General features: G+C 31.7%; 1 protein-coding gene across 1 annotated transcript in view; it reads left to right on the forward strand.

Annotated features, from left to right (window-relative positions):
* Positions 1–419: 419 nt before the first annotated feature.
* The window catches only part of LOC148300377 (neuroligin-4, X-linked-like), a gene marked incomplete at its 5' end in the record, with an annotated part of 56538 nt that continues 32613 nt past the window's right edge, over positions 420–24344 (forward strand). Inside the window, 5 exons of the mRNA XM_088274877.1 lie at positions 420–617; positions 12393–12509; positions 15538–15663; positions 20747–20897; positions 21845–22057. Coding sequence (XP_088131003.1) covers positions 420–617; positions 12393–12509; positions 15538–15663; positions 20747–20897; positions 21845–22057 — 805 coding nt within the window. The remainder of the gene's footprint in view (positions 618–12392; positions 12510–15537; positions 15664–20746; positions 20898–21844; positions 22058–24344) is intronic.

Consider the following 24344-nt stretch of genomic DNA (forward strand, 5'->3'; position numbering starts at 1 on the left):
ACCCACCCAAAGTCCTAAGGAGGAATACCAAACAACCTTAGCTACGAAAAGCGGTAGAACACCACTCCATATTTCGACTATTGTTTTTATATTTTTCTTCTTCTTCTTCTTGGTATAGGCCTTGTGGACTGTTTTAAAGAGGGATTAGCCTCCTGCGATGTCGATTTCCAGCTGTCGATCCATCTCTTTGGTGGTCTGCCCAGGAGTCGTCTGTACAGTGCTATGTGGAGGAGTCTGGATGGTTCCATCCTACTCACATACGCAAACCATTGTCTCCTTCGTTGCCTTCCCCACCTAACGACATCTTCGATCGCGCATATTTCCCTGACCCTGGCGTTTCTTATTCTATCTCGAAGACTCTTGCCTGATATGCTGATTCTTCTTTTTGTATTTTTAATTCAATTAATTTTTCTTTACAGGTTTTTTGAACCCCAAGTCCGACGACTACCCACGCTCGCCGGCCAACTACGGTCTGATGGACCAGATCGCAGCGCTGCACTGGATCCAGGAGAACATCGCCGTGTTCGGGGGGGACGCTACCAACGTGACGCTGGTGGGCCACGGCACGGGCGCGGCGTGCGTGCACTTCCTGCTGACGTCATTGGCCGTACCCGAAGGTGATAACCAATTATTTTCAAGATATTATTTTAAAACTTTCAGGCCCGGTATGAAAAACTATATTTTTATTTTAAATTTTCGTTTACAACTTACCTTTCACAAGATAATTGTAATATTTTTTTAATCCAGAAAAATAGGTGAAAAATAAATGAAGAGTAAAAAAATAAATAACTCACAAAAAATAACAGTTAAAAACGAAAATTTTAAAAATGATAAATCACAAATTAATATGACTTTGAGCTTCTGCTCGAAATTCATTCATACACCGAACTACAAATCGGAATATTACTTTCTTTGATTCCTGAACAATTTTAAGTGTTTTTTACGAGTATTGTTATCTATCTATATATAACATCATTTTGATAGATAGCAAAGATGAAATCAATAAAATCTTTCAAGTATCGAATAATTTGATCAGTTCATAAAGATACAGTTTAGGTTTTCCTGGAAGTGATTTTTTCCTTCAAACAAGGGTATGGAGAGAGAATAAAATGGCAGACTAGGTACCTACTCTATATTTTTGAACACATAACTCGAATTTTTTAACATCTATACATTTCTTCATACACACACGCTGATTATTCCTACAGCTGATCTGTCCACATCCAAGCACTTGATAATGCTAAGTTTTCCTAATTTTCCTCTTCTTCTATTTTTAAATACCTCTAAAATTTACGATACGCTCAAAAAAGTCGCATAATTATATACAACGTACGTTTTATTGTTAAGGCAAAATGTATTCAGCTACATATCGTTCAATTACTTGTTTATACAATCCATCCATCTATGTATTCATTATCACTACCTACTCGACAAAGCAAACAAAGCCTCTGTAGGGATGTTCAAGTGTACATAGCGCTGTACTTTATATTGTCAAGGGAAGCGTTGATTTTCACTCATTAATGCGAAACAAAAAGCACAATGAGTTTGAATTACCTTATTCGGGATTCCAATCAGCTTTTCCGAACAAATTAATTAGGATTTTTTAAAAGAGAATTCGGAGGCATTTTGGTTTGGAAATTTGATGGTAATTTGTTTAAACGGAGGAGATTTAACGTTTTTAGCATCGTTAAAACATCGGGGTGATACTTGTATTAATTTGAAATCAATATTGATGGGATATGTGTGAGAAAATGTATAAATGTAGAAAAAGATAATGTTTTCAAAGACAAAATAGTGTGTCGTTCTGTTTTCTCTTCCTTTCCCTGCTGAATTACATAATATTCATTATTTATCGTAAATCCGGGTGCATTTAAAAAATTCCCTTGTAACGGGAAATCTCAGTGAGGGCACAAAGTTCTAAATTGTTATTTTGTGTATGATGAAATAAATAAAAAATAAAAATCCCAGTATCGTTAACTAATATGTAAAAAAAGTGACAATTTCACCTTTTTACTTGCTACAAACGAAAAATATAATTTTGAAAGTATGGCGTCAAACTTATACTCATCAATACGAGGTATGGATTTTTTTAAAGTCAAATAACTAGAAAATGCAGAACCTTAATTTATTCAACTGGTCAAAATAAAACTTAATAAAATTGATAAAAAATAAAATTGATATTTTCAGGCGTCTATTAGTATGTAAACTAATCTGGGGAGAATCTAACATACATTTTCGTAAAGATTGTTATTTTTAAGAAAAACAACTTATTTCAACCATAGGTATCGCTGATGAAGTAGCACATGGATTTTTTATTAAATTGTATCATAAATATAACTTCTGAGATTTTATTAGTGTGTGTTTTTCAATCATGGGTACAATGATGAATGTTACATGTTTATCAAATGGTCACTTAAACCAGTCTATGATAAATCATAAGCAATGTAAAAATCCAGGTTTTCATTTTCTTCGTCATTTATATCGAGATATCAATAAAAAATCTTTATTTATTCAACATTTGAAACATTAAAAAAAATCAAAGAAATATTAGTAATTATAAATCCATGATTAACAATTTGACAATAACTAAATTTTCCCTTCTACCCTTTCTCATGACTATAAGAAATCCACAGAAAAATATAAGTTAAAATAAATTTATGATTAATGATATAACAATGACTGAATCCTCCCTTTATTGTCAATGTCTCCATTGATAAAATAAAATAAGAACCAGCTTCTACCCTTCTTCATTCTTGGCGTTTTAATTCTCACACAATTTGAGCACGATTGTCAAATTAAGGCTTAGCTTTATAAACAGTACCTTTCTGATAATGATGTTAATAGCATAGAAACACGTAAAGTTGATTAAAAAAAAAAGTTTTTTTCACCATAGACTTTTAGAAATAGTGGTATTTATCATGTAAAATTGAAAATAAAACTCTTAAAAATAAATGAAAAATCAATTAACTAGTTTTGAATGTTTTTTTTTTGTTTTTGGTTGAAATTCGTCAAAATCGTCGCTTTCGTGGCCGCTGGTGTTTTAAGGCTCTAATGCAATGTTAGAGCTTATGGTATGTAAACAAAACACGTCATTGTTAGACATCAGTGCCGAACATTTGCAAAATCCACGATGAACAGTGAATTACGAGGCAGGAGCTTCTCAACCTAGTCAGACCAAATGGCGTTCTAAGCAATATTAAAATAATAACTTTTATAATGAATCAGAAAGCTTGCTTTATGTTCTTATTTTCTTTTAAATAATTCGTTTAAAACAAAATATTTTTCTACCAAAAAATAATTTTTTTAAGTACTACATTTTGAAACCAACAGACAAGTCCAAAATGAAACAATTACTTTCAATGGAAACAAATTATCCTAGAAATTAAAATTTTTAGGAAGGTAAAATATTGAAATATAGATTCATAAAGCGTTTTACATAACTGTATAAATAACATTATGAACTAAAAGTTGGTTAAATAATTGTTTACTATTCTTATATAATGAGTATAAATATGTGCAAAAATGTTTTACTATTTTTCACAATATCAAATTATCGAATTATTCTATGCAAGTTTAATATCACCCAGTTTTTAAGTTCAGGCACATTCGTGTTTGGTCATTTATTATGAACTGTCAAAATCAAATTACGCTTTCAATGCAGTTGTTTACAATGAACAATTTTGTCATTAAAACTCAGAATTGATTAGAAAACGCCGGAAATTGGTATGTATCAAGAAACCGTTATTTCATTATAATAATTAGTGCAAGGCGCGGCTTGAAAAACTTTACAAAAACGACTTTGAGCTTGTGTCTTTCTTTACTGCAAAAAAAAGTATTGCAATTCATACAATGGAGAATGATTCATCATTGACTGAAATCATAAACCGTGTTTTATTTACACTCTTTATGTAATAAAATAACAACTATATAGTTATTACCACATAAATTATATTTGCAAGTGACAGGGTTTCATAGTAACCGACATCATCAGACTGGTGTCGATCACGGTTACGATAAACCCGGTCACTGGTCAGTTAGAAATATGTGAAAAAAATGTTTAGTCATTATTTAATTTTATAAAATGCAGTTCCACCAAAAAATGTCAAAACAATATTGAAAAAACACTGGCGATGTGTTTTTCAAAACGAATATACTTTTGGACTTACCTAATAAATACTGTATTTATAAACCACATAATGTTAGATAAATATATATTCAAAGGTGAATTGAATGAAAATATAATTTAATATAATAATAAAACCCATATCCGCACCCAATGGTGCAAAGGGCACTGTGTCATATAAACGTAGTGTTATTTTGATCATTAACACATGAAGGAAAGGTGATCAGCCCTCCGTTTCAGGTACTAGTCCCGGGTAATATTAAATCAATGTTAGAGTGAAAAAAACAATTTTATTTATTTGACCCCTCTTGAGAATCGAACCTGGGACCTCCAGAACGGTAGCCGATTACACTACGGAGGCGGACAAAATGAAAAAAGATTGCTAATATTGACTCTATTGGATTATTATTTCTCTTATAAATTCCGTGATATATTAAAAACAAAACTCCTCAATAATAATTTGCTCTCCTTGATCCCCTTATCCTCAATCATCTTGCAAAATAAACACAAACGTGTCTATTATATCCAATTACGGGAGCGTTTCCCACAAACTAAAACAACACCCCATAAAGGCACGTACAGATAATAATAAAAAAGAATGCTTCTCTTCCAATACAAAGAAAACAGTCGGATAGAGAGAAACAATCGGACAAGTCCTTTGTCCGCCATTTTGGATATTGGGGTTCCGCCTTTCGCCGCCAGGGCGATGTTGGCGTATTTGTATTGTGATTTTTGGGAAATCTGTATTATGTGTTTGAATGGGTACTCATTTAACGTCTCTCGTTTTGTCGCGTGAATCACGAACTAACGAGAACTTCTGATGTTTTGTACTGAATATATGAATATTTTAGACCAACCCGTGTTTGAAATGATTTGACGCAAACGGTCACTAAAAGGAAAGTAGATATTTGAAAATCCAATGGTACTTTTTTTTGTATTTGTGTACTTCGACTTGATGTTTATTTTATTTTATGAATAACTAAATGTATTCAGCAAAGCATTGTGGGTCAATCAATAAATTTCAGGTATACATTTTATTCCACAATTCCTGTGAAAATATTAGTAATACATATGTATATGAAACAACAATGCAAAAAAAAACATTATTATTGTTAAGTGGCGGAAGCTGTCAAGAAGCACATTCTCCGCCATGAGAAATTTTACAATTGCTTGTGATGCTGAAACATTTAATGGATGGCGCTGCCATTGCGGTAAATAAAGCTGTTTTATAAATAACATGTTTTTACCGATCACAGATTCGAGATTTCAAAGCAACCCGTGAATCACTTGGGATATTTTAGATTTTGAACAAACAAACTTTATAATTTTTTTCACACACATTTATTACATTTCGACTGAACGAACTCTGATTATTAACAAGTGTAAACAGAAATTTAAATGGAACGCATGCTTTCTTAAACCAACCGTAGATTGTTCCCGTGAACTCAAACATAAAGCGTTGTGAGATTTATAAAATATATGTATATGAGTTCCAAAAAAATTAGTATTTTGGTTGTCAATAATGGGTAGAATGATGAATGTTACACGTGTGTTAAGTGATCACTTAACCAGCCTATGACAGGTCGTAAGCCCTGTAAATGACCAGACTTCCATATTCTTCTTCATCTTTGTTGAGTTATCAAAAATATATTCTGAACACTGATCTCCAATGCTGCCACATGTCCATCCCTTATATGTGCTCCTCATCCAACATTATGATGAGGTTGGACCTTTTAATCAGTCTCTACCTCTAGCATACAACTCTATATCTTAGTATACTATCCAGTGTAGTACGTAGGTAACATATTCCATAGCAGGCTCTATGTAACCACTCGTTCAGTGACGAGGTAGTTTTATTGTGGTCCTTTTTATCGGGTTAACAACAGCAACATATCGCTCACTCCTTTCAACAACATCATAAATCAAAAAACTTGATTTTTCAGGAGATCGTTTTTAAAGTTTAAAAATATAATATAATGTTTTTAAAATAAATAAAAAACTACTAATTGAACTTTTTACCGTGCAAACTGATCTTTTTAGTTTGCACGGCAACCTGAATGTTTTTTTTCTCATTAAACAATACGTTTTCTTCAAAATACAAAAACAACACCTCTAGCGGGTAGATATTAAGTTAAAAATATGCCGCTTTTGATGGGATATGGTACATTTTTTGGTCATTCCAAAAACACGCACAACTGAAAATTGACGATATTTGAAATATGACGTTATTGAGAGGAGTGAGCGATATATAAAACAAAACATTAAAAGAATATACATTAATAATAATAATAAAACCCTTATCCGCACCCCAATGGTGCATAGGGCACTGCGTCATATAAACGCAGTGTTATGTTGATCGTTTACACATGAAAGAAAGGTGATCAGCCCTCCGCTTCAGGTAACAGTCCTGGGTAATATTGAATAAATATTACAGTGAAAAAATCACTTAAATTTATTTTACCCCCCTTGGGAATCGAACCCAGGACCTCCAGAACGGTAGCCGAGCGTGCTGACCATTACACTACGGAGGCGGACATATACATTAAACAAGCCAATTATATAAAAGTTAACCACAGAAACATAAAGATTAGTACAAAATAGTTAGTGTAGATCTAGCAAATGAACACGTATTTATAAGAGAAAATGTGCATGTGTAACGTGTGTAAGAGGGTGTGAGTGTGTGTGTGTGTTTGTGTGTGTGTGATGTTGATGCTCATAACTTGACTTTTCAGCACAGATTTTCCGTAATTGAAAATTTCAACTCCGCTAAAGTATGAGTTGTACTCACTAGCCATTCGAAACATAGGTGAACTCCGCACATAATTAGTTCGAAGGACAGGTACTCTGAATAAATGTTGTGACGTGTGACGGGTACGGTAGCCGGGTACATTATACATCATTGAACCACTGTTATAGTATACCTTCGTGTTTCTTGCTCCATTATGTGTGAACTTCTACCGCAACTCATTACCAAACTGCTGTGCACATAGGACTTGAATTAATCGATGTTTTACCTGCGTTCAGCAGCCGAGGTGAGCGGTGTGCTAGCATATTCAATCCAGTCCAATGGATTAATCCTTGCATCTAATATCCTTGCGATCAGCATAATGTTCCTGTACTGTATATAATGCTTAATCAAAGTTCATTATTTGTATTATTTGTTATTTGTTTAATATAAAAATTAATAAATAAACTAAATTAAACCAATTCCTGATAATCACTATCAGTCATCTAAATTAAGAGATTCTTTTGAAAAGAATTTTGCAACTAAAGGTTTGCTGTGTGTACAAATGGGAAATTACGTAATTATACCAAAATGAGTTTTTTTTAACTCGTGGGAATATTAAAGACTAGAATATTTTTATTTTTTTTTAAAGATATAAACTAATTTATTTATTTATTTTTAAACAATTAAAAAAACATACTTTATTAGATTATCATAATTTGATAACTAAATTTTCATAAGTCTTATGACTACTTCAAAAAAAACTAATAGGGATATCATATATATAAAACTAACTGACTAACAATCATGCCGCTTCCCAGCATAGATAATAGAATGCTACACCAATCTATATACAACCTTTGCAAACAATCTTTACCTCTTACATATTCATGTATTTTCTTATACATTCTCAGTGATTCAAGTATTTGATATACTTGATTATTCCAAGATTTCCTTGGTCTTCCTCTATATCTATCAACTACATTCGCCTGACAAGTTTGTTTTTCTATTATACTACTATTCTTTCTTCACTTTTTCGATTAGATTTGATCTCAACACACCTTTCTTTATTTAATCGATAATGCTTATCTTAGTATTACATTATTTCCTTATACCATTTTAACATCTATCGTATTTATCTGAGGGAATCGTAATGTTTAATTGTCTTCTTAAATCCATAACAGCTTCTTCTTACCCTTTTCCGCGCAAAATGACGCTTTATAGATTAATAATGTAGCGCCATTTTGCTCGGAAAAGGTATTAACGCATTTTGCATTAAAAATCTCAAATAATAAAAATATCATTACTATTTTAATGACACATGGTACACACCGTTTTACTGCTGCAAATAATACAACAACAACAAAAAATAATGCACCACTTGAAATACCTGAACAGTACTAAAAACGGAGTACACATTGTGAAAACCCATTCTGCAGTAAAAATCCTTGGCGAAAATGCGGTACTCGATGAAAATAATAAATGGGAACTTCGAACAGCGTCATAATACTTCATTCCTCTGTGTACACCATGTCCCAAAACACGACATTAACAATCGAAAATACCTTTAAGCATTCTCTACATAAAAAACAATATAATTGAGAAAAGCTGCATGTCATAAGAAACCTTTTTAAATATGACTTTTTTATTATATTGTAATAAAAATGTTTTGACTTTTTTTTCAGTCACTCAGTGTTTATATCTCGTTATAAATAATAACTATAAATTTGAAGAAAATAAACAGTATTTTACGTTCGATACTTGATGAAAAATTTGCATCCAAAGCATACGAATTGAAATGTGATAACTTGGTCCAGCTTAAATACTTTTTTTCTGCGTGACGGTTATATTTACCATATAAAATGCAACGTATATATCACAAGCATATGCTGGGATATAACGTGGATATCCGCGTTAACTTAGATAAACATTATTCTAGAATAGAGTTTGAATATTTTAAAATGTCAAGTTTTCATAGTACAAAGTAATTGATCAAAGCATTTAATATTGAGTTCAGTTTGGACAAGAAAACATGGATGATAAATTTGTAATTTTGAATTTAAAATGCGATTTAGTAACATTGCTTTATTTATACGAAAATGAATGATAAAGGCAAACATATCCTCTAGAAGAACACATCTACATTGCACTGTTATCCCACTTTTTCATTTATTTGCTCTGCGTTCCGAAATCATCTTAATAAACCTATCTATTTTTTCAAACACTAAATGTGTATTTTGCTATTAAGTAAGTGTCTATCATTCATAGTTTTGCTCCCATTTGTCCTGAAAATCGCTTTAATGTATCAAGGTTGGTACCAAGATTCCGCTATGTACTGCAAATATAACTACAGCTTATGAGCGGTATTATATCCAGCTACAACCTTTATTGCCACCAACACTTATACCAGCTACAAACTTGAATTTAAAACTTGTGGGAGGCTCATCAAAAATGTAAACATATATACATACATATATTCGGTATAAACCAGAATATTTTCATACAGTGCATCTTGAAGTTAAAAGAAGGCTGTATTATTCTTAATTTTTTTACTAAACTCCAAGCGAATGATCTAGCGGTAAACCAGTAATAGACTGCAGAATTTAATTTTATTGAATATTAAAAACTGTGATAACTTTTTGGTATGGTAATCAATCACTCTCCTTATCAATCATTGTTCACTTTGTGTAAAAATCGTAATTATTTTATTTTAATGACCTGATGATGGAATGGTTTTCCGAAACCGGTAGTCACGAATAAATGTTTACAAAAGTGCTATTATACAAAGTAAACAATGGATGATAAGGAGAGTGTTATATAAAAAATCCTGGGTGGAGTATTGTAGTTCACTACTGCTTTACAAAAGTTCTTTACTAGGGTAGACTGGGTACGGTTGAAACAAAGGACGGTTGAAACAGAGCAAATATCTTGAAAACCGTATGCGGTAGGGTGAAGGGTCCAAGGGACGAACAAAGCGGACAACAAGTTCAAACACGAATATCAGTGTTGCATCGCTCGCCGCACGGTGCAGTTGCTTGTAGGAGGTCCTATTGTATTTTGATAACCAAAAGTAAGTATTTTTGTTCTGAGAATTTTCCTTTTATTACGGTTTCTATTGAAACGATATTATTGAGTATGATTTCGTGTTTGAAATGAAGCTTGTAGAACACGATATAGTGATTAGTTTTAACGTGCCATTATTGTTAACATTACTATTTTCTGTTTTCCACCTAAAGGAGGGGTTGGGGACGGTTGAAACATTTTTTGTGGGTACGGTTGAAACAACATATTTTTTCAGTTTTCCTGTTTTCTAGATGCCGAGAGTACGCGCAAGAAAGACTCCGAGAGGGGAGGTCGACTTGTCGAGGTATACATACGCTTATGAGGAGGTTAAAGCAGGAGATTTACTGCGAAAAGCGGCGGAGAAGCATGGATTAAACCATTGTTCGCTCATTAGATATAAACGAAAGCGAGATGCATCTGGTGAAGAAGAAAATGGGAAATGAACCCCACAGTGAAGTTTTTAATAAAGAGCAGGAGCAGGAGCTTGCAAAATACTTGCTACTAAAAAAAACAGAGAAAGAAGAGATAAGAAAGAAACATGAAATAAGGTTGAAACGGATGAAAACTAAGTAAGTCAAGAAAAGATTGGATGGAGGAAAAAGTGGAAGGATCGTTAAAGGAAAAATAATCATAATACGCAACAGGAATCATCATCAGAAGAGGACGAGTGCTATTGTCTTGTTTGTCTGTCACTGTATTCAGAGAACAAATCCGGTGAAAAGTGGATACAGTGCACTTGTAAACTGTGGACTCAAGAAGACTGCACAAAAGGTGGTCTTAGCTATGTTTGCCACAATTGCGACTCGGAATGATCCCAAAGCTAGATTTTCGCTTGATTTATGACTAATCAAAATGAAAGAAGTGTTTCCTTTTAGTTTATTCACAGATCATTTTCGTTTGATTTGTTTTTTTTTAAATGCCATTGTTTTAAGTTGTTTTTGTTCATTACATATCTGTAGACTGATTAATATTGTCATGCGGTGCCATAATTATTTATAAAACAAAAATAAATAATGAATAAAACGTCTTACAATATTAAATATTGATTTATTTACGTGTGTTTCAACTGACCCCAATCACTGTTTCAACTGCCCCTGGTATGGGGACGGTTGAAACAAATCGGATATATTTTTTAAATTTGATCTGCCACTAAAAATAACACACCGGGTACTGAAATAATACTTCCCATTAGTAGACAGAAACACACTCTTGTATTTAATGCATCCTCATCATCGCTTGACTTGTTAAGAACAATTCTATGGACAATATAAGCAAAATTGTTTCAACCGTACCCAGTCTACCCTATTATTAATTTAATCTCTTTCTGATAATTTGAACTTTTCGAAAAAAAACAGAGTTTTAAAAAAATATATATTTATTTTCGAGACACCTTGTATTCATATTGTATCCATATCCGGGGATGTTCGATTGGATGCAGTAAAACAACAAAAATACGTAAGGGCGCTATTTCGCGAGCCACCCTACCCCTATGTCGCGGTTATGGTTATGATATATGTTTATGTGTATCATTGTGATGACGTCAGAGAGGTAATATTCAGCATGTACGTGATTGGAAAAGAGATCGTTACAGGCATTTTCCATTGTTATTTTGATTGACTTTTGTGTACACATATTTGCGATGATATATACCATATTTTGAAATGCACAGTTATTAAAAAGGGAATTGATTCAATTTTTGTTGTTTTAAATTTACATGTCAAGTCAATTATGTCACTTGTTTTCGACATCACTCTTTCAGCATATGGTAAAGTTGCATTTTGAGGAAATAAACAATAGGTAGGTACGTGTCGAGTTGTGGTTCCATGTTTAGAATCTCGGACTCTTGAGACAAGATATTCCCGGTTCGAACCCACCCACCCATCGTTCACTTTGTGAAAAACCACATTAAATACACATTAATTACACAAGTAAACGATGAATAATAAGGAGAGTGTTAAAAAAAATCCAGTGCATTTTTGGTCAAATTTGATTTGATTTGATTCGGCAGTCACTTTATGGTAAAATCTATTTGTTATTGATTTAAGTTTTACTCAGTGAATACCACTATTTTTTAAATTCTCCTTCCTAGGTTCCCACTGATAAGAAATTATAAATAAAATAAAATATTAAATACAGCTGTTACCCCCCCTTCAATATTTAACGTCCCAAGAACCCAACTCTAAAATTTTTAATTAGCTTCACACACGGTCTTTGAAAATGATGCATCGAAACACGTGTCACAGTAGATTTTAAGAAATAGTGATATTTACTCAGTAAAACTTTTATTAAAAATAGGTGTGCTTAGGTTACGTAAGGTTATGTTAATTTGGTAGGCAAGGTTAGGAACAATAAAATATAAAAATTCCGGATTTAACCCTGTTAGAGTTCGAGGTAGAGTAAAGTTAAATTCGTTCACGGGGTCTTGTTAACATATCAGAAAGGTATGACATAAATGTGTTATAATGTGTTTAATTATTTCAGGTCTCCTTTTTCACCGCGCGGTCCTCATGTCCGGTTCCGGCCTGAGTCCTTGGGCCCTAGTTCCTGACCCTGCTAAATATGCTAATATGGTAGCGAGACACGTCAACTGTTCTCCCGGTAAGAACACTTTACATGCGTAAAGCATATATTATCATATTGTTCGTTAACTTATATTATATGTATATATATATATATATATATATATATATATATATATATATATATATATATATATATATATATATATATATATATATATATATATATATATATATATATATATATATATATATATATATATATATATATATATATATATATATATATATATATATATATATATATATATATATATATATATATATATATATATATATATATATATATTTATAAATATATACATATATATTTATACATATATCTATATATATATATATATATATATATATATATATATATATATATATATATATATATATATATATATATATATATACATATATATATATTTATATATTTATATTTATATAAATATATATTTATAAATATGTGTGTATTGTATATATAGGTACAAGGAGTATGTAAAATAATTCGGGAAGAATATTAGTAATTTTTCACGCTAATATTTATTTGATGTTACATGATTTTCAAAATAATCATCTTCTTCTTCTTATAACCTTTATCCGCAACCAATGGTGCATAGTATTGACGCAGTGTTATCTTGGTCGCTTGATACTTACATGACGGCAAGGTCACTCTTGCGCTTCAGTGACCAGATATGAAATAAATATTATTGTGTAAAATCACTAATACTTATTTTCAACCCCCCCTGGGAATCGAACCCGGAACCGTGCTTGACCAAGTTTTTCTCGTATATCAAATAGGTCAATAATCGGCGGGTATATATGGAGAGAAGCATGAGTGTGGAAGAGCCGAATATTGTTTACAAAGACAATTTGGTGTGGCGTTCTATTCTCTCTACTTCCCAACTCCAACCCTCCCAATTAGTATTTCAATATATATTAGTTCTCCAAGGCAGAGAGGACAAGAAAATTGTTTCTAAACGACTTTTGAAAAATCCCTTAATGTTTAATACAGTCTGCTTTGAAATTTCTTAGTAAAATTATTAAGATTTTGATTTAAAAACGAGTAAAGCCACAATTACACCGGGATTAAATTTTGGAGCGCTTCAAGTACCAAATTGTCTTGAAAGCACAATTTTCCTACTAGAAATAATTAAAATACAGAGATATTCAGTTCACCAAGGAAACGTAAATTAATTAAATAACACATATTTTTTCGAAAACTTTTTCGTAAAATCTGCAAAACAAATTAATTTCAACATTTAATTTTAAGAAAAATCATTTTGTTATAATCAATTTTTTTTAAGAAACTCTTGTAAAATAAATTAGTAATTATTAGCAGGGCTTATTTGCTGGTTAAGTGATCACTTTACACACGTGCAACATTCACCATTCTACCCATGATTGACAACCACACTACTCAAATTCTCGAAAGTTTTATATACTCGTATATGATCAAAATTTGAAACATTTGTGCTTAAATCAATAGAATTTCACTAGAAATATCTATTGGTGAGATGAAAGAAGCTTTTAAAAAAAATAAAATTAAATACATACATATGTATGTACATGTTCAACTCCGATGATGAAAAGAGTGTGTCGAAACTGGTTGGAGAAAAGTACCAATAAAAAGTAGTTAAAAACAAAGCAGTTTTATTTTTAAATGTTTAATTTGCAACTCAATCATCAAAATAAATGCCAAAACAATAAATAACAAAGACAGAAGTACAAAATGTTAATTTATCAATTTTTGTTGAAGAAAATACATTGTCTTCCCCTTGCAGATATTGTGTTGCATTTGAAGTGCAGCGAATACAATTGAGTTTCTGGAAAATTAATATGCATTTTGGTGGATAACTTCAGAAAGTGTACTCGAGAGTCTGTGTTTGAACATTGTGCAGAATTTTCATTTAAACGTTTATTCTCTTTGTGTCGTGAAAGTTTCTTTAATTAGTGTTACGGGGACGCTAATTACAATGTCGGCGTCGCCGTCGCGTCGCGCAACAAACGGAACTCGAAGAAAGGCGACGCATCCGAACTGGAGATTGCTTTGGGAATACTTAGTATGAGTGGTCTGCATCACACATCAATGGTGAGCCGTGAAATTAATGGGAATATATCATATAGTGTGCTCAGTGTAAACAACTAACTAACTTACCACCACAAACTTCTCGTATTTGTAGCCTGTCAGGATCAGCTTTACTCATCAAAACATATACAACGTAATCGTTGCCTTCGAATGATGTTATTTTTCTGTTGTATCCATGAATTTGTTGGTTTTCCTTTAAAAGTCTTTCGAGGAAGATTCATGGCGATCGCCTGGTTTACAATACGAGCATGTTCATGTGTTTCTCTACGTCATTTGTGTTCATACCATATCAATTGCCTTTCATCTACCTTTCTATTGATATTAGTTCAGGCTTCCACGAATGAGTGAATTTTTAATTTTATCACTAAAGGACAAAATGAAAATATACAAATCATGTGTTCGACCAATAGCTACTTGTGGGATTGAGGCAAGAACAGATACTTCCAGAACAAAATCTCGACTTCGAACTTCCGAGATGAAGACTCTCCGATCCATAACCGGAAAACGCATTGCGAGACCGAGTAAGAAATACCGACATTCGAAGCATGTGTAAGACGGAGGATATCGTGAGGTGGGGACGACAACGAAGGTGATACTGGAAGGAACATATAAACAGTTTATCAGAAGACAGACTTCCACGTATCGCCCTCCAAGGCAACCCTGAAGGACGCAGACCCCCAGGCAGACCTCCGAAAAGATGGAAAGACAGCTGGGAGTCGACATCCTAAGAGCGACTTGCGGAGGCACAAACAGATCCCTAGGATCTACAAAAAGAAGAAGAAGAGGAAGAAGAAGAAGAAGAAGACTAAAGGACACTCCAGCTGACCATCTAAGCATTCGCATTTCAACAGTTTCTAGTTGCCAAGAGTAGGTGTTATACATCTTCCAGTATTCCAGTACATATCTACTGAGGAGTGCGGGTCTGATAATAAAAAATACCATGCCATAACTAATATATGTATTTATTTTCTAGATCTTCCACCACCACAAATGCTGAAGTGTCTAAGAGAACGGCCCCTAGAGCTGCTGCTTTCTGCTCCGATTCCCTTACCAGACTTCGCTTACGCTTTCGGTCCAAGCGTTGATGGAGTTGTCATTGGTGGGTACATTTTTATAAAAATAGTTTGCACAAAATTTGTTCATGAGAATGCGTGTTTCAACCTTTATTATAAAATAACTGGCAAAATCTAAACTTTTTCCAATCCAAAAAGTCTAGCAAAGATATGAAACATAAGTATAAAATATGTTACATTTTTTTTTAAATAATAGTACCATTTTTTTAGGATCACCCTTTCAGTTTTTTTAAACTTTGAATTGGTTTTTTCTTAAAACCAATTACATATGAAACTAGAGAGTCAAGCATTATTTTTAATTATTTTTAACCTGACTTTTTTATAAAAGATGTCACAAATCTTGACACGTATAAATTTAAAAAATGCATTTTTTGTGATATCAACATGTTTTTATAAAACCCTCTCAGTTTATTTTTATTTTAATGGGTTTTTCTTTAAACCGATTGGCCCTAAAACCAGTCTAGCTAAGTTTTGAAACGTTTTAAGCCTGACTTAGTTAAAACAGATTTTTCAAAGCTTGATATGAGCTTAAAATCTTATATATTAAATAAAAAAATTACCCTTTCCGTTTTATTTCAATTTTAATGGGTCTTAAAACCGATTGCTTAGAAAACCTTTTTTATTTGGCTTTTTAATAGTTTTGATTTGTTAGAAATGTTGCATAATATAGATAATATGCTATATTTTAAGTCATAGGCTCTTATGTATTCAACATGTTCCACCACCCTCTGTCATAATATCTTATACATACACTCTTAAAAGTACTTTTAAGAAACGAAATAAAAAAAATACGTTCGCATGCCTCCGATTTCCTGTTGTTTTATTTATATGTACTCAAGAAGATATGTAGTTCTTTTAAAGCACACTAGAGGGTGCCGAGGGTAGAAGTCGGCAACACTCCCCTACCCTTACAAATTGAACATGTCTCGCAACAATTGCTGGCCATCAATCAATTGATTAATCCTCTTTTGTACGAAGGTTTCTCCATCCCGCCATTTTGGTGTTTGTTTTCGAATCCCGCCAAAATTCAGAAACCCTAATCCCCGTTTTTCGGTAATATAGCTTCCGCAAATAATAATTTCTGAGGTATTAATCACGCGCATTTTCAACCAAAATTATCGAAAATATTCAACAAAATTTGAAATCAATATTGAATTTTCTTAACATGTGTTACAGAATTCTCAAATAAACATATTTTCAAATTAAAATTAGGTACCTTGTATAAATGAAAATTTTTAAACTAACTAACTAACTAACCATCACGCCGCTTCCCCGCAGGGGTAGGCAGAGAGAATAGAGCGCCACACCACTCTGTCCTTGCAAACATTCTTCGCCTCTTCCACGTTCATGTATCTCCTCATACATACCCGCCGATTGTTACGACTCCTAACCTGACCACTTTCAAGTATTTGGCATACCTGATCGTGCCATGTTTTTCTCGGTCTTCCTCTGCTTCTTTTCCCGCTAACATTCGCCTCATAAATTTGTTTTACCGTTCTTTCCTCACTCATTCGTTCTACATGTCCAAACCATCTCAACACACCTTTCTTAATTTTATCGATAATGCTTATCTCAGCTTTGCATTCCTTCCTTATTTCACTATTCGCACATCTATCATACATCGTTTTGTTACACATTCTTCTGAGAGATCGCATTTCGACTGCATTCAGTCTACTTTCATCCTTCTTTTGCCAACTCCATGTTTCACTTCCATACATTAGAGTTGGAACCAGGACTCCGTTGTGCACTGCCAGTTTAGCTTCCGCTGATAGGTTTTTTTTTTTTTTTTTTTTTTTTTATTTTATAAATGAAAATTTTCAAGCTATAAAATCATTCCCTTAATTAAAAATATATACAAACGTGTATATTTATCTGTTATTTCAAATAAATCTTTATGAATTAAAATAAAAATATTTAAATCCAAACAAATATGAAGGAGAATACAGTTGTCAGGGTATTTACAGGAATCACGACCAATCATAGACTGGTTTAAATGATCATTTAGAACAAGTATAACGTTCACCATTCTACTCAAGGTTCATAACACACCACTAAAATTTCAGAATTTATATTATATTATTAATGGTACATATGACACCTTCTTTCACGTGCTAGTTCTCGGTACCATCGAAGGTTTTTTTTAATTAGCATATATGAAATTCTAAAAAAAAATATTTTGCGTACTTTCACACATTCTCTTTACTAAGATCAATCGAATTCTACGCCAAATTAATTTGGTCAAAAAAATATGTGTGCTCATAGTAAAAAAAATATATCCAATGGTATCTGAGAAAAAAAATAATCACATTTTTTCACGAAATTAAATGCTTTTTTTTTCATTTTTTAGCCAAAATATGTAATTATGAAACGAATGGGATACTTCTGATACAGCAAAATTCTGAGTAATTAGGCTACAAGTGGTTTGTTGGGATATTATGGAGTGGTACCGCACGGACCCCTAGTATGCGCTTATGAAATATAATAATTAAAATTAATTGCTTTATTTTAAATATGGGTCCTTTTTTTTATTTTTTTCATATCATGTTTGAAAATAAAATTGTAAAACAATTTATTTTCAATGAAAGGAAGAAAAAAGATTTGAATTTTACATATCAAACTGAATGTTTAAAAACTATCGTAGGTACTCTGAATATTCAATATTAAAAATTAGTTTTTGTTTTGAATTTACTGATATTTATATTGTATATTGATATCGCAAAAAAGATGAAGAAAAATATTTCCATACTGTTAATAGTATGGAGAATGAAGAATGTTATAAGTAAATAACGTGTTCACTTTAACCAGCATATGATAGGTTTCAAGCCTTGTTAAAATCCAGACTTCCATTTTTTCTTCATTTTTCTTGAAATATCAAATAAAAATACTCATAAGTGGACAAACTCCAAATTTGTGATCAATGATTTGGACGCATCCAAAATATTGCAATTGAAACGTATTAATTTAACTCATTGTAAGAAAATAAAAACCAAAAAAAATGACCTTCAAAGTACATTTTGTAGATAACTGTGAAGATGACTTGAACAAATCAATCAGATACTGAAATAAGATCATATTATTTTTGACATCTCATCAAAGATGAAGAAGAATATGGAAGTCTGGGCATTTACGGGGCTGACGACCGTCATAGGCTGGTTTAAGTGATCACTTTACACACGTGTAACATTCACCAATTCTACCCATTATTGACAATCACACTACTCAAATTCTCGAAAGTTCTATATATATGAACCAATTTAGAAACCTTGTTCTTGAATCACAAGAACTTCACTAGAGACATCTATTGGTGAGATGTAAAGAACCTTTTTACTAAGCAGAAACTCTTATATTAGTATGTGAGCCTATGACGGTCGTCAGCCCCGTAAATGCCCAGACTTCCATATTCTTCTTCATCTTTGATGAGATCTCAAAAATAATATGAAAATAACTTCTGTAGTTGGAGATAATCCAGATTTTGTGAACTATTTGTGAAGTATTTGGACACACTGAAAATGTTGAAATAAGATCAACTCAAAAGACAGAGGGCTTATTTATTTATTTATTTTTCAAAACATATTACAAACATAAGTCATATTTATAGTATTCCCGATGAGTAATTTCTATTTTCATTTTGGGACACGGGATTAAGGTTAACAAGACTGGAACACAAATAATAAAGTTACATTTTTTTTAAATAACCAAAACTAATGCATGGCAAAATATAAAAACAGGTAAAATAAATAGGACTAAGAAGCAAATTTAAAAGAAATAAATGAAAAAAACATAAAGTAAGAAGCATATTTGAAATAAAGAAATGAGAAAATATAACAAATGAGGAAATATAAAAAAACATAAGGTAAAAACAAAATTAGAAAATATGACTAAACACTACATATATGAGTATATCTTTCATATTATTTTTTGACATTTCATCAAAGATGAAGAAGAATATGGAAGTCTGGGCATTTACGGGGCTTACGACCGTCATAGGCTGGTTTGAGTGATCACTTTACACACGTGTAACATTCACCAATTCTACCCATTATTGACAACCACACTACTCAAATTCTTCGAAGTTCTATATATATGAACCAATTTAGAAACTTTGTTCTTGAATCACTAGAACTTCACTAGAGACATCTATTGGTGAGATGTAAAGAAGCTTTTTTATTAAGCAGAAACTCTTATATTAGTATGTGAGATCCGAATCCCGGATTATAATCACACACATGAGAAACGCCAGAAAATACCATTTTCATTTTTATTATTAAGCTTATAATTTGACCAGATAATTTATTCGAAAATAACTCCTGTAATTGGAGATAATCCAGATTTTGTGAACAAGTATTTGGACACACTCAAAATGTTGTAAGTATATCTTTCCATAAAGTATTTTTGCAGGTCATTCATTTTGGATCCCCGAATGGGTTCTATTTTATATATGTCAGGCAGCTGGTTAATTTGAGTATAGGAAATATATTTTAAGGACCTTACTCCAAATTTAGTAGTATTTATCGGCTTCACATTTTTTTTGTTATGTTTTCGTGTATTATGATTATGAATTTCTTTGTTAAAAATCGGTATGGTATTGCTGTGAGTCGTTTTAAATGTTAATAAATATAACATTTTAAAAATAGATAAGATATAATATGTTATTAGATTAAAAACCAATATTTTTAGCTTTTCCACTTTATTTTTATCTGACCAGCGACCGGGTTTCGTCGCTACCGACAACATCAGACTGGTGTCGGTAACCACGAAACCCGGTCGCTGGTCAAATAAAAATAAAGTGGAAAAGCTAAAAATATTGGTTTTAATCTAATAACATATTAAAAATGCAATTCCATCACGAAGTGTCAGTGGATAATATAAATCTATTAGATAAGATATAGTTAAGAGTTTATGTCAAGTTAAAGGCATGTGGCGTTCCATCCGTTTTTTACCTTAATCTCTACAGATTAAGGTAAGGAAGAGAAAAATGTGATGGCCATAGCAGTCATATCATACAGCAGTGATATTATGCATCACACGTGTATTTTATATCAATCACCCTTAATAAGTAATTCTATTTTATTGAACGTGTTGTCTAGTTTATTGGTATTGATCTGCCAGACACAGGTGACATGGTGTCGGGGCAGGACAGTGGGCAGTACGACTACCCTGGGAGCCCGGGAACACAGGCTAGGCCGAGGTCTCCTCAGAATGCAGTCAATATCCTGAACCACGTGCTTTTGAGGAAAAGCGCAGTCGCGCAGCTGACCAAGTGAGTATTAATCCTGTCTTTTCACAAAATCCATGAATGAAATTAATACAAGCACTACTTAATTTTTTTTTTAATTTAGATAATCATGAACGCAAATGATAATTAACAAAATTGAGAGCGATCCATAATACATCTTTGAAAAAAAATATTATTTCCTTTTATTTAAACTTTTTTTACAGAAACGTGTAATATACTATCAGATTTTTATTCACTGTTTTAAAAATATTTTTATGGATACAGTAAACTTTCAATTTACTAATTGGATATTAAAAACACCCTTTAATCTAAACAAAATATTACATATCTTCCTTGAAAGATGTTTAGAAGAAGACCAAAAAAAATATGGATGCTTTAGAAAGAAAACATGATTCGAAGACATGGCTTAGGTGAGTTGTCTATAATAGAAGATCCTACAACTTGAGGACGGGGAGAGCTGACCCCAACAGTCTATACGCTGATAAATTGTGATGAAGCTAGGAAGAAGAAGATATTTGTATATGTACATAATGTACATACCAGTTTTGAGTTTATAGATGTAAACATTACTATTTTCAATACCTGCATATGTTTACATCAACAGGTGAAAATACAAATTGAGTTTGTTTAATAAATCTTGTATTTTTACTTGTTGATAAAACATCTCTTGTTCTGTAAAAAAATAGTATTTACATAGATTTAAACTCTTGTCACTAAAACTAAAGATTGGTCTTATGCATGTACTTTTGAAAATTTAAATATCACCGATGAAATCGTACATAATTTTTTGTTGCTCCTAATTTTACAATTCTTTCATCAGAAATTAAAAGTTTTATTTTACTGTTACAATCAAACATTATAGAAAAAATTATCTTACTGTTTTGTTTTTGGCAGTTACTAAATTATTTTTGAAACTCTCGAATTTCATACGAGTATTTTTATAATTTCTGATCAAAATTGTCTGTTCTTAGATACGACCTGATGCTCGGGGTAACCAGAGCCGAGGCGTACTTCGCATTCAGTGGTGACGATGTGCAGTACGGCATAGAAGCTGATCGTCGCTCCAAGATCCTCAGGACATTCGTCAAAAACACCTACAGCTATCACCTGTCCGAGATCCTGGCTACCATCGTCAACGAGTACACTGACTGGGAGAGACCTGTCCAACATCCCATCAATATCAGGTAAGGGCAGACCAAATGACAAATTTATAAGTGTCTAAAACAAAACAAAATAATATAATTACAAGAACAAAAATATTATATTATTGTAAATTATTACAACAAAGATCCCATAAAGACATGATCTCTGTGTGAGTATACATTTTATTTAACGTGTTAATAAAGGGTACTGGAAGAATACGATAAATATGTATATTTTTTTTTAAATATTAAATACAAATATTTGTATGCTATTACATATTGGTAGTTATTTGATAGATTTGAATGAACGATTGTTAGTTGCATCTACAGCTAAGAAAAAAGATATGTTTATAGCTTTTAATTACTTAGTATTTTAAAAGCATTGTTAACTTTGTGTTGTGGTAATATAACACGCTCCTTATCTTTATAAAATGTGCCACAAAATATCTGCGGAAAACATTCAAGAAACTCTCCTTATCATTCATCGTTCACTTTGTGTAACACGACTTACAAACTCCATGTACTTCACGTCTATCGTTTACGGAATAACTATTCCAACATAAGGTCAAGTGGGAGTTTTTAAGTGGTATTACACAAGGTTAACGATGAATGATAAGCAGAGTGTTATGTAGTTCACTCCAGTTAAACATCGGTGAAATTCATTCCGAATCAGTTCACATAGATTTTAAAGGAAAGAGAAATATTATTAAAATAATATTTTAATTTTCGATACTTCTGTGTAACTAGTTGATTATCGACATTTTATATTATTTATTCTGATACTGAGTTATTCACCGTACAGATTTAATAATAATATTGTAGGTGTCTCATTTAAAAAAAAAATCATATTTTGTTTTTGAATGGTTATCAAACACTGATTTTTTTTATTTGTTCGGGAATTGTACAGCTTTACATTTAAAAAAGTATATCATAAACAAAAGTTACATTAACAATAATAAACATAACATTACATTAACAAAAATAGCTACATTAATAAAAATAAAGCCAATTAAACAATTCCACATTAATGTTATAATAACTATAAAAAACATTCAGAGAATAAAAAAGGGAAAGGAACTTTGCAACAAAATTGTGTTTTATAATGATATGTAATCTCATTATATATAAGTGTCACAATAGATTTCAATAAACCAAGTAAAGTAAATGTCAAAAGTATACTTAATATATGTGCATCACATATATCTTTTTTCATAATCATAAATATCACGCAAAGCACATGAATTTTATTTTTCATTTTATACTCAAATCATTACGTAACACTGAATGTTTCAAAGAGCGAAATGCAAAGCTTGTGCTAGATTCAAACAAGACGAACATGGTGACCGTGATAGAAAGCTTTGATTAAAATGTTTGTCTCTACTGTTCACAATAGCATTATGATTGCGCCGGTACTTCCAGGCGGACAAAAGTTTCAGATAACGAAGGATGTATACACTGCCACACTAGTATATACGCAAGCGGAGAACCCAACTGAAATAAGTCAACATTTAATATTAATATAAAAATAAAACATTTGTTGTAGACCGCTTTTTGAAATAAGACTCTTCTTATCATTATTATTTTATAATTAAACACTTATTAAACTACTTAAGGAGTTTTATTTCATTACACACGACTAGTTTCGAAAACTAACAGACTTTTCATCTACAAGTGAAAAGTAAAGCATTTTCATTAATCGAAACCAATTTTTGAGTTTATTTTTTGTAAATATGACAAGTTTTGAGAACTATGGATATTTTCATTAACAAGTTAATATTTAAATAGTAGGTTTATCCGTCTTCATAGCGTAGTTGTCCATGAGCTACCATGATGAAGGTCCCGGGTTCAATTCCCAGGGGGGTCAAATAAATATTAGTAATTTTTTACTGCATTGATTTACATAATCACTCTGGACTAATACTTGAAGCTTAGGGTTGATCACTTTTCCTTCATATATTTAAGGCCTTACTGGCAATAATGGAATTCATTAAGCCTGCTTTAATTAAGGAAAGATGGTCGACACTTCCTTTCCGATTTTTTTTTATATTGCCCGATATATTGAGAAAATAATAACTCCTTACCTTACAAATACACTTCTTTTCAAAACCATATGGATACATATTCCTCAACTTTGTATTTAAAAACTGTGTTTTAAGAAAAAAGTTCAATAAGGTCAAAAAATACCCAGGTTTAAAGACAATTAAGCTGCGGTTTAACTATTGTTTGGCCTTAACGATCACGATAATACTATATATATATATATATATATATATATATATATATATATATATATATATATATATATATATATATATATATATATATATAT

This window comes from Brachycentrus maculatus, unplaced genomic scaffold (genome assembly GCF_059751285.1).
Source record: "Brachycentrus maculatus isolate JH-2025_06_01 unplaced genomic scaffold, ASM5975128v1 h1tg000735l, whole genome shotgun sequence".
Taxonomy (NCBI): Eukaryota; Metazoa; Arthropoda; class Insecta; order Trichoptera; family Brachycentridae; genus Brachycentrus; species Brachycentrus maculatus.